The following is a 14,590-nucleotide window of genomic DNA, read 5'->3' as shown; positions in this document are numbered from 1 at the left end:
AATGTATATTTTAGATAACTGTCAAGTACTGATGACAAATTTTACGAGATAACTCTCTAACTAGCCTTTGAAACCAATGACTCTTTCAAATCCAGACTAACTAATCTAAGAGTAGAAAATATCCAACCAACATTTTCTCAATAACTGGTCCAACTATTAAGCAAAATCTCAACATAAAGACTCATGGATCCGCAGGCAATACAATTATTCACATACCTTCATGCTCGTACACTCTTTTTTTTTTTCTTTCTCATTTTTTTTCATTTTTTTTCTTTTTCCTTCTTTTTTCTCTTTTTTTTTCTTGAAATAAGTGCTTAGTCTTGAGCCATTCAAGTCTTTTGACGCGAACTCCGACATCTCTCCAATGAAGGAGTCCGATTACTCAACTTTAACCGCTTAAAGACCACATACTCATAGTTATCGTTGCTTTTTGACGCGAAAATCGACACTTTAGGTGAAAACCCCTGGTTACTAGTCAATGATAACCAGCGAAGTATAGCCAACTATTATTCACAAATAAACACCCAAGTAAAATTAAAATCATGCAAGCCTGCTTCATTTTCTTAACATGGAGAACTAAAATTAATAGTTGAACCAGTTCACACAAAAATGTCAGACAAATATTTACAATGCCTAGAAAAGTTAACCAAAAGAAATTGCTAGAGTCACAAAATTTCAAATATTTACCAGAGAGACATCCTAAAATTTTATCATCTCCTACTTAACATATTATCATCTAAAACCGTAACAATAGTTAAATTTGAAAATCTAGCCATTACTTATCAGGGCTAACCATAAAAATTCAAAAGGTATGGTAAAGGTTTTCTTTTTTTTTTTTTTATTTAGAGAAGAAGGAAAAGCAGTAAGAAGGAAAAGCTAGACTACTCCCCCCACACCTAAAGTCTACATTGTCCTCAATGTAAGAACGAAAAGTTGAAGTCAAGTGAAGGGAGCAAAAGAAACTTCCCTGAATGAAAAAAAACTGCAGCAAAACACCATGGTAGAGGACGTGTCAGGGACTGGCAGCGTGGAGCCTCTGACGGTGGTGTGGTGTAGCGTTGCTTCAGATGGAAGCGGAAGTCTTCAATCCAAGCCTGTGTCCCCAGAGTGGACTAGAGTTGCTGTAAGGCGTGCCCATGCCTTACAAGGCAGAGTCTTCTGCCCAAGCATTTCTACGGTGTTCAAGACCATCACTTATAAGGCGTGGGCATGCCTTGTAAATCCAAGTCTCCTGTCCAACACCAAAAAGAACACTTGCAATGAAGCAAAACAACCCAAAATCAACGAAAAACGAAAGAGAACAATAACAAAAAAAATGGAGGCCTTGGGTTGCCTCCCAAGAAACGCCTTTCTTTAACGACTTTGGCTAGACGACTCCACAGTGAGCAATTAGACATAGATAGGATCTATCAAGTGTACCTCTTCCACAGTGCCAATGTCTGAAATATCAATAAACGATTTTAAACGATGACCATTAACCGTAAAACTCTTATTAGTCTCTAAACTTTGGATTTCAACCACACCATTGGGAAAAATATTGACTACCACATATAGTCCAATCCAACGGGATTTTAACTTACCTGGCATGAATTTCAACCGTGAATTGAACAAGAGTACCTTTTGTTCTGGGAAAAAGTGTTTCACACACAATAGGCGGTCATGAAACTGCTTGGTACGCTCTTTGTACAAACGTGCATTGTCATATGCTTCAAGACGAATTTCCTCCAACTCCTGAAGTTGGAGCTTTCTCTCTTTGCCATCTCTATCCGCATGGAAATTGTATTGCTTGACTGCCCAGAATGCACGATGCTCAATAGCCACAAGTAAATGACACATCTTACCAAACATCAACCTATATGGGGACATTCCAATGGGCGTTTTATACGCGGTTCGATATGCCCACAAAGCATCATCCAATCGCAAGCTCCAATCCTTACGGTTGGGATTAACCGTTTTCTCCAATACGCTCTTGATCTCTCGATTGGAGACTTCAACTTGCCCATTGGTTTGAGGATGATATGTTGTACTCACACGATGGTGCATTCCATATTTTCTCATGAGAGCTGCAATGGTGCGATTGCAGAAATGGGTACCTTGATCACTGATGATGGCTCTTGGCACCTCGAACCTACTAAAAATGTGGGATTTGAGAAATCCTACAACAACTTGAGAATCATTAGTCCGGGTAGCCTTTACTTCTACCCATTTCGATACATAGTCAACTGCTAACAAAATATACAAAAATCCAAAAGAGCTAGGAAAAGGTCCCATAAAGTCCATATCCCAAACATCAAACACTTCACAAAATAACATAGGCACTTGAGACATTTCATCCCTATGAGACAAACTTCCAAATTTTTGACATTTTTCACAACTTTTACAAAATGCATAAGTATCATGAAACAATGTTTCCCAATAGAAGCCACAATCAAGCATTTTTCTAGCAGTTCTCTTAGGCCTAAAATGGCCACCACATGCATAATTATGACAATGAGTAAGGATAGAAGGAATTTCACTTTCAGGTATATATCTACGAATAACTTGATCAGAGCCTATTTTCCACAGATATGGCTCGTCCCAAATATAGTATCGAGAATCATGGATTATCTTATCCTTCTTACTCTTACTCATGCTAATAGGGAATTTATGACTGATCAAAAAGTTCACAATATCTGCATGCCAAGGTTCCTTACCTTTGAGATAGAAAAAATGTTCATCAGGAAATACCTCAGATATGGGAACTGCTTCCTCTTCTCTTATCAACCTAATCAAATGGTCAGCTACTGAATTATCCACTCCTTTCTGATCCTTGATCTCCCAATCAAATTCTTGCAGCAAGAGCACCCAACGAATGAGTCTTGGCTTGGACTCCTTTTTTGACAAGAGATACTTTAAAGCTGCATGATCAGAGTAAACCGTTACTTTTGATCCCAATAGATATGATCTAAATTTCTCAAAAGCGAAAACAATGGCTAGAAGCTCCTTCTCCGTGGTGGTGTAGTTGCATTGAGTTGATGTCAATGTTTTTGACGCATAGTATATCACGTGACTACACTTCCCACTCCACTGTCCAAGCACAGCTCCTACGGCATACTGACTGGCGTCACACATGAGTTCAAAGGATAGCTTCCAGTTTGGGGGTTGGATGATTGGTGCCATGGTCAACATACCATTGAGTGTGTCAAAGGACAATTTGCAATCATCTCCAAAGTTGAATGGCACCTCCTTTTGAAGCAGGCGAGACAATGGTTGAGCAATTTTTGAAAAATCTTTTATGAAACGCCAGTAAAAACCTGCATGGCCTAGAAAACTATGAATATCCTTGACATTAGTAGGGTAAGGTAGACTAGTGATCAAATCAATTTTAGCCTTATCTACCTCAATACCCTTTGATGAAACAACATGGCCCAAAACTATGCATTCCTTAACCATGAAATGACATTTTTCATAATTAAGAACCACGTTTGTTTCAATGCATCTTTTCAAAACCTTTGTTAAATGGTCTAGGCACTGATCAAAAGAATCACCGTATACTGTAAAATCATCCATGAAAATTTCAATGCAATTATCAATCATATCAGAGAAAATACTCATCATGCATTTTTGAAATGTTCCAGGAGCATTATACAAACCAAAAGGCATATGGCGATATGCAAAAGTTCCAAAAGGGCAGGTAAAAGTGGTTTTATGTTGGTCCTCCTGAGCAACAATAATTTGATAATATCCAGAGTAACCATCTAAAAAGCAAAAGAAACACTTACCTGCCAACCTCTCAAGCATTTCATCAATAAATGGGAGTGAAAAGTGGTCTTTCCGAGTTGCGGCATTTAACTTCCTAAAGTTAATGCACATTCTCCACCCATTTTGCAATCTCATTGGCACTAACTCATTCTTTTCATTTTTCACCAACGTGATTCCAGTTTTCTTGGGAACAACATGGACTGGACTTATCCACTGGCTGTCAAAAATAGGAAAAATAATTCCTAATTCTAAGAATTTGAGAATCTCTTTCATCACCACCTCCTTCATTGCGGGATTGAGCTTGCGTTGATGCTCTCTCACGGGTTTTACGTCCGACTCCAAAAGGATGTGATGCAGGCAAATGGATGGATTGATGCCTTTGATGTCTGCTAACGTTCATCCAATTGCTGGTTTAAATTCCCGTAAGACCCGTAAGAGCCTTTCTTCTTGCAACGCAGTTAAATCATTGGCAATGATTACAGGCAAAGTCTTGTTATCTCCCAAGTAAGCATATTTCAAATGCTCGGGCAGTTCCTTCAATTTCACATTAGGTGCCTGTTGAACAGAAGGTAAAATCCTTTCATTAGAAGTGGGTAATGGTAGAAAAGAATTTTCAAACCTGCCTGGAAGCGGATGTAGTGAATGTAAGGACATGATAGCTTCTTTGACTTCCTTCTCCTCCATGTCGTCCACTTCCAAATTGGTCTTGCCTTGTTGTAAGACAAAGTCCAACTTGTCCCCCATGAAATTCTGTTCAAAATTCTCTTGCACAATGGTGTTAGTCATGCCAACAAAATTTACAGACTCAGTATCCACAAGATGCTTCATTGCATCAAAAATATTGAAAGTGACCTTCTCTCCATCAAATTCCACAGATAAAGTCCCTTCATGTACATCTATTTTAGTTCTTGCTGTACTCATGAAGGGTCTACCCAAAAGAATCACTGCTGAATCAGTAGAGTATTCATCATTCATATCAACAATATAAAAATTCGTTAGAAAAATGAATTCATTGACCTTTACTAGAACATCTTCAACTAGGCCATCAGGGTAGACATTAGACCTATCTGCTAGTTGAATGATTACCCTAGTTTCTTTGAGGGGTCCTAAATTCAAAACTTTAAAAATTGAAAGAGGCATGACATTTATTGAAGCACCTAAGTCAAGCGTGCTTTTTTCAATTCTTTGATTGCCAATTATGCATGGTATAGTAAACATACCCGGATCTTTGCATTTCAGGGGCAACTTCCTTTGAAACATCGCTGAGACATTCTCCCCCACCTTCACCTTGTCATCCAGACTCAACTTATTGCGATTAGTGCATAAGCCCTTCAAAAATTTAGCATATTTAGGCAATTGCCTAATAGCATCCAACAAAGGAATATTAATCTCCACTTTCCTGAAAGTGTCCAAAATCTCTTGCTCAGATTCTTCCTTTTTAGCTTTTGTAAACCTGCCAGGAAAAGGAGGAGGAATGTCAACTTTCTTTGAGATTTCAGAGGATTGTTTCTCATCTTCCTCTTCCACCTTCCTGAGCACTTCTTCTTCTCTGGCGTGGGCACGCCTAGGACACTGTACCTCCTTGCCACTCCGTAATTGCATTACACTGGCATTCTCCTTGGGATTAGGAATTACTTGAGATGGTAACTTTCCTCTATTGCTATTTTCCAGGTTGCTCATAGAAGTTGCCAATTGAGACATCTGTGCTTTCAAATTCCTAATGCTAGCACGAGTCTCTTGTTGAAATCTGTGAGACTCCTGTTGAGATCTTTGAGTCTCTTGCTGTAATTGACTCGTGCTTTGGGCCAGTGACTTCACCATATCTTCAAGAGACATGTTTGAATTGGAAGTGGATGGTTGTTGCACTGGTGGCCGTGGCTGGAAATGTTGTTAAAAGCCAGGGGGTTTTGAAGCATAGCTAAAGTTAAGATGATTTCGCCACCCTGGATTGTAAGTGGGTGCAAAAGGATCATTCCTTCGTGGAGGTGGTCCAGAAAAATCTCCCACTATGTTGGCTTGTTCAGGTGAATCCTCCTGGAGAATTGGGCACATGTCAGTCATGTGTCCGGGAGCAGCACAGATACTACAAGTCTTCACAGATTGTAATTGCCCCCTTGCCATTTGACGCACCAGAGAGGTAAGCTCAGACAGTTTACTCTCTAAGTCAGAGTGATTCACTTCATTGACCCTTCTTATTGATTCATCAGCTCTCACTCCAAATTGTTGGAAATTTTCAGCCATGGTGGAGATCAATAACGTGGCTTGGTCTGTGGTCTTGTTAACTAGAGCACCGCCACTGGCTGCATCTAACATGCTCCTATCCATGGGTGATAATCCCTCGTAGAAATATTGTATTAAGAGTTGGTCAGGGATTTGATGATGCGGGCAGCTGGCACATAGTTGTTTAAAGTGCTCCCAGTACTCATATAGAATCTCCCCATTCGTCTGCCTAACTCCACATATTTCTTTCCTTATATTGGCAGCTCTAGAGGCAGGGAAAAATTTCTCAAGGAATCTTCTCTTCAATTCTTTCCACGTAGTGATGGATCCAAATGGCAGGTAAAATAACCAATCTTTAGCCTTATCTGCCAAAGAGAAAGGGAACGCTCTCAACTTGATCTGGTCCTCAGTGGCTTCTTGAGGTTTCATTGTGGAGCACAGCACATGAAATTCTTTCAAGTGTTTGTGTGGGTCTTCACCTGCAATACCACGAAAAGTAGGAAGTAAGTGAATAAGACCATATTTAAGCTCAAATGCCTCTTCCGTGTTAGGAAATGTAATGCATAATGGCTGTTGGTTCGCGTTGGGAGTTGCCAACTCCCTCAAAGTCTTTGGGGCTGCCATTGCTACTTGGGGAATATGCACTTCTTCCTTTTCAGATTCACTTGATGAATCACTGGAAACAAACTCTTGCTCAGATTCTGAAGGTGACGTTGAATCTTGTTGCTTATGCAACTTTGCCTCATTGGTCAACCTTCTTGCAGTCTTTTCGATTTCTGGATCAAATTCTAATTCTCCTGTACGAGAAGATCGATGCATAAAATAAAATAAAAATAAAAATAAAAACTAAAACCTGTGCAATAAGTCACTTAAAACACCATTCCCCGGCAACGGTGCTAAAATTTGATGGGTGTCAAATCACCAAAAATAAAATTTATATTAGACCTACTACCAACACTGAATGAGTATAGTGGTGAGTAGGGTCGTTTTTTCAGGGAACAGGTAGGCAAATCACACAGAAAAATGGGGGGTTTTTTAGCAGTAGTACCAACTAATTAAAAAGGAATAAAAACTGAAATTTAAAGTTGAGTAAGATAGCAGGAACCAAATTACACAAATAACAATTAATTAAAACAACCTAGTTAAGGAATTAATCTTGGCACCGAAGCACACAACTGATCACAGATACACGGGACAATTCATATACTCACGAATAAACTGGTTATAGTGGTCAAGCGACGCGCCCAACCACCAATCTTTTCTTAATTTTATGGTAGTCAAGAGACGCTCATAAACTACCCTCTTGTGACTAGACAACCCCAGAAACGCTCACAGGATTTAATGTAGCCACAGCATTAGGAATTAGAAAGACCCAATTCTAGATGACAAACACACATGCGGGTTTATTTAGGCTAGATTAATTATCCCCACGATCCAAATTAGACCGCTTGCTAGGCGGTGAAGTTGTCTCGTTTGCCATTAATCAAGATGTTTAAAGGCTACGCGCCAACATCTTAATTGGCTATCAATTATTTAGACAATCGAATAACAGGCTTAATTATCCAATAAATCTAAACAATAATAACTCAGGGAAAAAAAGAGAATAATCAAATACCCATGAACATATAAATTAAAAATAAAACAATTAAAACGATCTCACAGTTATGGTGCTCCAATCCTTGATTTATTGCTCAACTAGATAAAAGAACTAGTCTTGCCACATAATCATGAAGCAATTTGGAGTTTTCATGGAGTTTTTGTTGATTGAGGAAGTAGTAAAAGGTATGGGCCGCCACTCACTACTTGCGTTCCAGAGGACAAGAGAAAAAAAAAAAAAAAGACAAGTCCAAGACAGAAGATAATCCTCCTAGTCTATTGCTGTCTTCTTTTTATTGTTTGCGCCGTCGCGTCCTTTTTGCTAGCCGAAATAATAGGTGGGTTTTTTCAAACAATTTGCTTCCTTTATTCCCCCGTTGGATTGTTACCAAAAGTTCTCTTCGAATTCTATTTCCTCTGCTACTTAAAGGTCTTCGCGGCACTTGCTTTCCAATTCCAATTGGTTTCCAATTCTCCTGTGTTTACCAAAAGGATTCCTTTTTCTTACTTTCTTAGTTGTTTGTTGCCAAAAGACTTCTTGTTTTTAAGGTTTCCTGATCTCACGCATGGTAAAAAGGTATCTTCCAATCAGAATGGTTGTTCCAGGGCTTGGGCCCGCGATCCGGCTTTTTCAAGCAGCTCTGTGTTGTCTGGCATGGGCACGCCTTAGAAGCAAGAGTCTTATGGATTTTGCCTCCCTTTTGTCACTTTTAACACTAATTGCCTGTAATTAACACAAATACTAATTATGAGCAGAAATCCAATACTTTGCATACTAAACTGCCACAATTAAGACCAAATAACCACAAATAAAATGCATAATTATATCCCTATCAACTTGTTACCACCAAGACTTATTTTTATAATGAGACCACCATGGATATCATTACTGAGTACAACGTTGTAGTTCTTCACTATTGATCGTCTAAAACAATGGAGACAGTGAGACATCACTTGCTACTCTCCAAATTGAAATGTTGTTCATTTCTCTTTGAATCAAGAACAATGTAATAAGAAAAGGCAAGTGAATGAATTCATCGCTCGCAGTTTCTGTTTTAGTTTTTTTTTTTTTCAGTTTCTGCCAAGTTGCTCAAGCCAATTTTGCTTTTTACCTTTTTTTTTCCTTATAGTTTATCTTTCTGCTAAGGATAGATAAGCATTTCCTAAGAGCTTGCTCATGCACTGCGATTATGAAGTATGCTAGGAATCAAATGAAACTCCTCACTTTCTCTTCCCTCATGAAAATGAGTTTTTGACGAACTCCATCTTAACTTGTAATCAAACTAGGTTGATACCTAACTAAAACCTCTCTTAGATTAGGGCATGGGCCCTAAAACTCTCTTGGTTTGGTACATACGGCATTTGAGTTGATGCTCTTGACACACTTAAATTCATTTAAATCCACCATATTTATAACTATCAAGATAAGAGATTTCTTTGTAAAATTTTCAATATAAGATACAAAGACACATTCAACAAATATCCACCTTAGCGTGTATCTAACATCGATAAATAGTAGACAAATGGCAAACAAGCTCCACATTCTTTATAAAAATTTCAACGGATCTCAACGAATTATCAAAGTTTCAACAGACCCCAACGAGCCACCAACGAACCAAGATGCAGAAGGTTTAATAGGTCCCAACAAGTCAAAACTCACAAAAGATTCAATAGATCTCAACGGGCTAAAAAAATATGAACATAGTAATCTTGTTCCATCTTTTTCTTAAAACCCTCAACGAGTTCCAACGATTCAAATAACTCTTCTTCAAAAATCCGATTGAACTCCAATGGAAAATTTTTCTTCACTCTTTGTAGCACTAAATCAATATCCCATATTTGATATTGATAGTCTATTATTGTCATCAATAACTCAAAATCTGAAATCTGATACCAATTTGTTAGGTCTAGTTCCAAAAAATTGACCAACAAGAAAATATGATTCTTGACAACCCAATAAAAATAATAACAAATCAAATAAAATAAATAGAAAGATGAAGAATTTTATGTGGTTCGGACAAATTGACCTATGTTTACAGGTGAAGGAGTAGCAAATTTACTATAAGAAAAAGAGAGTATAAAAGAAAGAGTACAAAAAATCTAGAAAATAATTCTTAGACCGAAAAACACCTAAAACAGAAAATACAAAAGAGATTAAATAACACAAAATACTTAATGGCCCATGGTCCATAACTTACTTTTTTGGTTCGATGTGTATCAAAACCTCTCTTAAATTGAGGCATAAACCTCTTAAAACCCTCGTGGACCAATACATATGGTTTTTGGACTAATGCATTTAACATATTTAAACTCATTTAAGTCCACCATATCTATAACCACCAAGAGAAGAAACTTCTAATAAAATTTTCGGTGTGAGATATAAAAACAAACTGAACAGTATACGGCAGAAAAGGAATCTATAAAATAAAATGGCCATGGTGACTCTCTAAGGCAATGTAATTGGCTGGCAGTGGTTGGCAGAGGAGAACGAGAGTAGGAGCCTTGGCCGATTACGGGTTAAAAAAATCCATGGAATCTTCGCCTAAAAATTGGGCAGTAAATGACAGGACGGATTTTACATTCTGCATGTAATTTAATCTTTCCTTGTTTGCTAGCTGTTTAGGCCAACCGTACAGAGCAATTTTTTCTCGCTAATTAGTCGTCCCCTAATCCAATGTCACACAATATTTTGCTATATTGATATTTTAGGAGAAGTTTTTGATATTTTGAAAACTTTGGGAGATGATAGTGGGAATGTCAGAAACCTCCCTTGGGTTTCTAAATTTTCCCAAATCGAAATGCAAAGTTCACCAACGCAATGGGGAATGGGGACACGGACAGCTATCAATAAACAACTATTCTTAAGATTCGGCCACCAACACTGTCAATGTCAGGTCAAGAGATTATCCCTTGTTTTTACAAAACGATAATAGACAAGACGTATACTTTTTTCCTTACATTGTTTGCCTTATTTTAAGGGATGAATGACAAGGGAAAACAAATTAGCCAAGCAGCTTTCGTTTTTTTTTTTTTTTTTTTAATCAAACTGGCTAGCACACACTCTACGAGCATCAGAAAGTGTGGAAAAAGTACAGGAAAGCAAAGAGGGTAACAGCTTTCTAGCATGAATCTTGGGATATACATATTTCTCCATGAAATTAAGCCAGGCAAGGGAAGATGATAAAGGGTTTTAAAAATTTAAACCATGCAAATCAAAAAGATAAGCAAGCTCCCACTTCTTAAAGGCTAAAGCAGATATTCGCAGTTCTTCCCTTAAAGTTAAAGCCAAAAGAAAACAAAAAATGCAAAGTCTGACATTGACAAAATATTAGGAGAACAAGAGCCACCAAAATTTTGAAGACTTCAGCCCTTTCTCAATGACCGCCAGATTCAGTAAGAACAGCTTTGTATGAAGATCTTGTGAATTTCACATTTTCACCCATCTGATTCTGGGATGTTTTCCATCCAACTAGAAGTGAAAAAAAAAAATGTAGTACATCTGTAATCCTAATAATGATCGATCGATGATCTCATCCGTCACGACGCGGGGACAGATTTCTACTGTAAGTTTATCTGCAAGGCTTGGCAAATTCATTAAAATGGAATTGGTTCGTAGAAACTTAAAACTAAAATATTGCCACTATCCTTCTTTCCATGCATCTACCTAAACATGTTACATGCAGACAAGCAAAGCAAAATCAGAACAAAATAGACAGGGCTAAATACATTATTTTTTGTCCTTTTTTTTTTCTCTCTTTTTTGTTTTATTCTTTTGGAATATAGCTAAATGCATACCCTTCTTTCCATGCATCTTCCTAACCATGTTACATGTAGACAAGCAAAGCGAAATCAGAACAAAATAGCCAGGACTAAATACATTATTTTTTTTCTCTCTTTTTTGTTTTATTCTTTTGGAACATACCTAAATGCATATGTGCGAGGATCCGCGACTTGCGTTCTCCACATGCATATGCACATGCACGTTTACCTCTAGACTCCAGAAGTTTTTATTTTTAATTTCAGTTAGCATTATTGTTGAGTCTCTGCAATTAGATCCATAATCTGTTGTTCTATCTACCATATTATTTTTGCAAAAACCTAAATAATTTTTATTGGCTGGTAGTGGCAGGTTGAGGAAAATGATAGCAATATGGACGATTGGCGCTTTTGAACAGGACAGGCTATTGACACTTAAACCCATTAAAATTTGGAGATAGTCACTTTTTTTTTAATGGTGGGATACGTTAACTATAAAAATATACAATTTACCCTAGTTAAAGTAGAAATGGGGAAAAAAAAGCCAGTGCATTGGCATTATTGCTCAAAATATTTATGAGACCATGTACAACTTGCTATTATTTTCCTTTTATTGCTAAAAGACATGCATTTTGTCAACGGTATCTACTATACAAAAATATCAAATTGATAAAAGTTGAAAAAAGTTTACATTTAGTTTATCATCCTAAAAATTTTTTCTATTGTATTAATCTTCACTTTTATATATACTATGTTCAATTTATTAGACTTTGAAACCCACAATAAGGATAAATAGCATAGTAATACCAACAAATAGAGTTAGAAATTTTTTAAAATAATAAAATACTAGTAAACTTGTTATTCTTGAAAACTAATTTTTATTATATTAGTTTATTTAAACTATTAAAATAACATTCTTGTTATTTTTGGTTTGTCAAATATTAAATACTTAACTAAAATTGTTACAAAGTGCAATATGCCTTACTTTTTAAATTTAGAGGAAAAAAAGAGGTTAAATTAAAAGTTTCTCTTTTTTGGGCAAGAGAAAGGCAATAATAGTTGCTACAAATAATTTCAGCAACAAAATGGCAATCTTGTCATAATGCTCACTTTTTTGCATAGCGTTCAGATTATGAAGGTTTACTAGTTCTGGGGGAGGTGAAGTGTATTTGTTAAAGTTGAGGTAGCAACGTGTGACTACTTCTAGAATTCAGGAAGCAAAGTGTTATTAACTCAATTTATCTTTTGATATTTTTGAAATTTCAAAGTGTAATATTCTATAAATTTTTCAAATATGTAGTATCTAGTATTTGTTTTTCAGATTTGCTTGTATCTGTATGCATAATTTATGTAAGTTCTGCCATTTGTGCAAATTTAATGAAATGTTGTTTATTGCCTTTTAAAAAAAAAAAGTGTTAGTAATCAAAGTAACACTTGCACTATAAAAAGGAGAGGAAATGGTGATAGATCTTCATCAGTCAGTCGTTCGTCAGAAGCTCAAGCAAAAGGTGAACAGCAATGGCGGTAAGAACCCTCATCCTGGCTCTCTTTCTTTGCCTCCTTTTATCTATTTTCACCACCAGTCACGGCTACAAAACTCATCGTCGTGGACGTCCCTGCAAAGAGCTCTCATTTTACTTCCACGATATCCTATACAAGGGCCATAATAGGGACAATGCAACTTCAGCCATAGTAGCGGCGCCCGACTGGGGTAACAGAGCAGAATTTTCAGGACCTTTCGACTTTGGATACCTGGTGGTTTTCGACGACCCCATCACTTTAGACAACAATCTGCATTCGACTCCAGTGGGAAGAGCACAGGGCATGTACGTATACGATCAGCTAAGTGCATTTTCTGCTTGGCTTTCCTTCTCCTTCGTCTTCAATTCCACAGAACACAAGGGTACCCTTAACTTTGCTGGTCCTGATCCGATTGTAGACCAGACTAGGATTGTTTCGATAACAAGCGGAACTGGTGACTTCTTCATGGCTAGAGGCATTGCCATTTTGACGACTGATGCATACGAGGGAAATTATTTCTTCCGGCTACGAGTGGATATTAAGTTGCATGAGTGCTGGGAGTGATTTAACTAGTACAATTACGTGCTTTCAGCCTTTTCGTTTTCTTTCAAGCCTGTGTGACTGTGTTTCCTTTGTACCCCAATTCAATAAGTCTTAGATCTTAAAGAGCAAGTATTACAATGTATCGGTAAAAGTTTGCACTGTAATTGTTTTCTTGATGTTGTGCTCAATGATATATGAGTTGCTTGTTTGTGCCCTTTTTCTTTTTATATATTTGCCATGCTAAGTATTTGTAGTAATTATTTTAGTATATTTTATTTATTTGAAAGCCATAGTTAAATAATATTGATGGCGGAAATTATTTTAACTAACCTTCATGTCCTATTCTCCTACAATGATCTTTTGATAAATATCATATCATATATCAAATTCTATATCAACACAAAGGAATAAAGGATACAATAACCCATGATTAAGTTTAGTAAAGAATAAAACTACTTTTACAATTTAGTCAATTACGATTGTTAAAAGCATCAAGCTCTACCGTATACACTATGCTTCTTTCAATCTCAAATGTATACAATTCTTGGTTAAAATTCAATAAACTTCCTCTGGTTTGAATGAAGTATGAAGGTATGGCTCAAGGGAATGCCATTATATGCAGTAATGCTTAAACATTTAGCAACTCGGAATTATGGCCCAACCAATGAGCATGGAAAGGGCAGCATAGTCAATCTTGTACGCGAGAAAAGAATTAGGTACAGCAGAAGAAGGACTAAATGCTTTAATGGTTCAATTTCACTGATATTGGACCGTAAGATGAGAAAAAAGCCTTGGTGAAAGGTCGAGTCGGTGGAGTCTGAAGAAAAGGATGGTAAAACATTCAAGCTAAAGTGGACTAGTTTAGTATAGTGATCGATATACGTATTACACAAAGGTACTGTTTTCCAAGCAGCAAACACTAGTCATTCGGCTGTTAAAAGTTAAAAACACCACAAAGAGGCAATGACCCTGGCCTGGTCTCCATATTACAGCCGATTAATGCATACACCATGCCGTGATCACCATCTCATAGTTGCGCATCAGTATGAATACTAGTATAAACTTTTACCTCCAAGTTTGAACCACTAGTCATGAGGGCTAGTGACTAGGGAATTGAACTCCAACCTAGTAGATTAGATCAGGGTTCGAATGCTAACTAGCAGGTCTGGGGTATATAGGGAGGGTATAGGGGAGAGGAGCGAGGTTCAAAGGA

The 14,590-nt window shown here is 37.1% G+C and overlaps 3 protein-coding genes across 3 annotated transcripts; 1 reads left to right on the top strand and 2 right to left on the bottom strand.

Annotated features, from left to right (window-relative positions):
• Positions 1–4,137: 4,137 nt before the first annotated feature.
• On the bottom strand, positions 4,138–5,577 carry LOC113724668 (uncharacterized). The gene has a single exon (XM_027247548.1). It carries the CDS (start codon positions 5,575–5,577, stop codon positions 4,138–4,140), a length of 1,440 nt encoding a protein of 479 aa, XP_027103349.1.
• Positions 5,578–5,631: 54 nt separating this feature from the next.
• On the bottom strand, positions 5,632–6,780 carry LOC113724667 (uncharacterized). The gene has a single exon (XM_027247547.1). It carries the CDS (start codon positions 6,778–6,780, stop codon positions 5,632–5,634), a length of 1,149 nt encoding a protein of 382 aa, XP_027103348.1.
• A 6,020-nt stretch (positions 6,781–12,800) lies between these two features.
• On the top strand, positions 12,801–13,604 carry LOC113723734 (dirigent protein-like). Its single transcript, XM_027246709.2, has one exon. It carries the CDS (start codon positions 12,832–12,834, stop codon positions 13,396–13,398), a length of 567 nt encoding a protein of 188 aa, XP_027102510.1. The 5' UTR covers positions 12,801–12,831; the 3' UTR covers positions 13,399–13,604.
• The last annotated feature ends 986 nt before the right edge of the window (positions 13,605–14,590 follow it).

The sequence above is a fragment of the Coffea arabica genome, chromosome 2c (assembly GCF_036785885.1).
Source record: "Coffea arabica cultivar ET-39 chromosome 2c, Coffea Arabica ET-39 HiFi, whole genome shotgun sequence".
Lineage (NCBI taxonomy): Eukaryota > Viridiplantae > Streptophyta > Magnoliopsida > Gentianales > Rubiaceae > Coffea > Coffea arabica.
The sequence above is the reverse complement of the archived record's forward strand: the minus strand, read 5'-3'. Positions and strand labels throughout refer to the sequence as shown.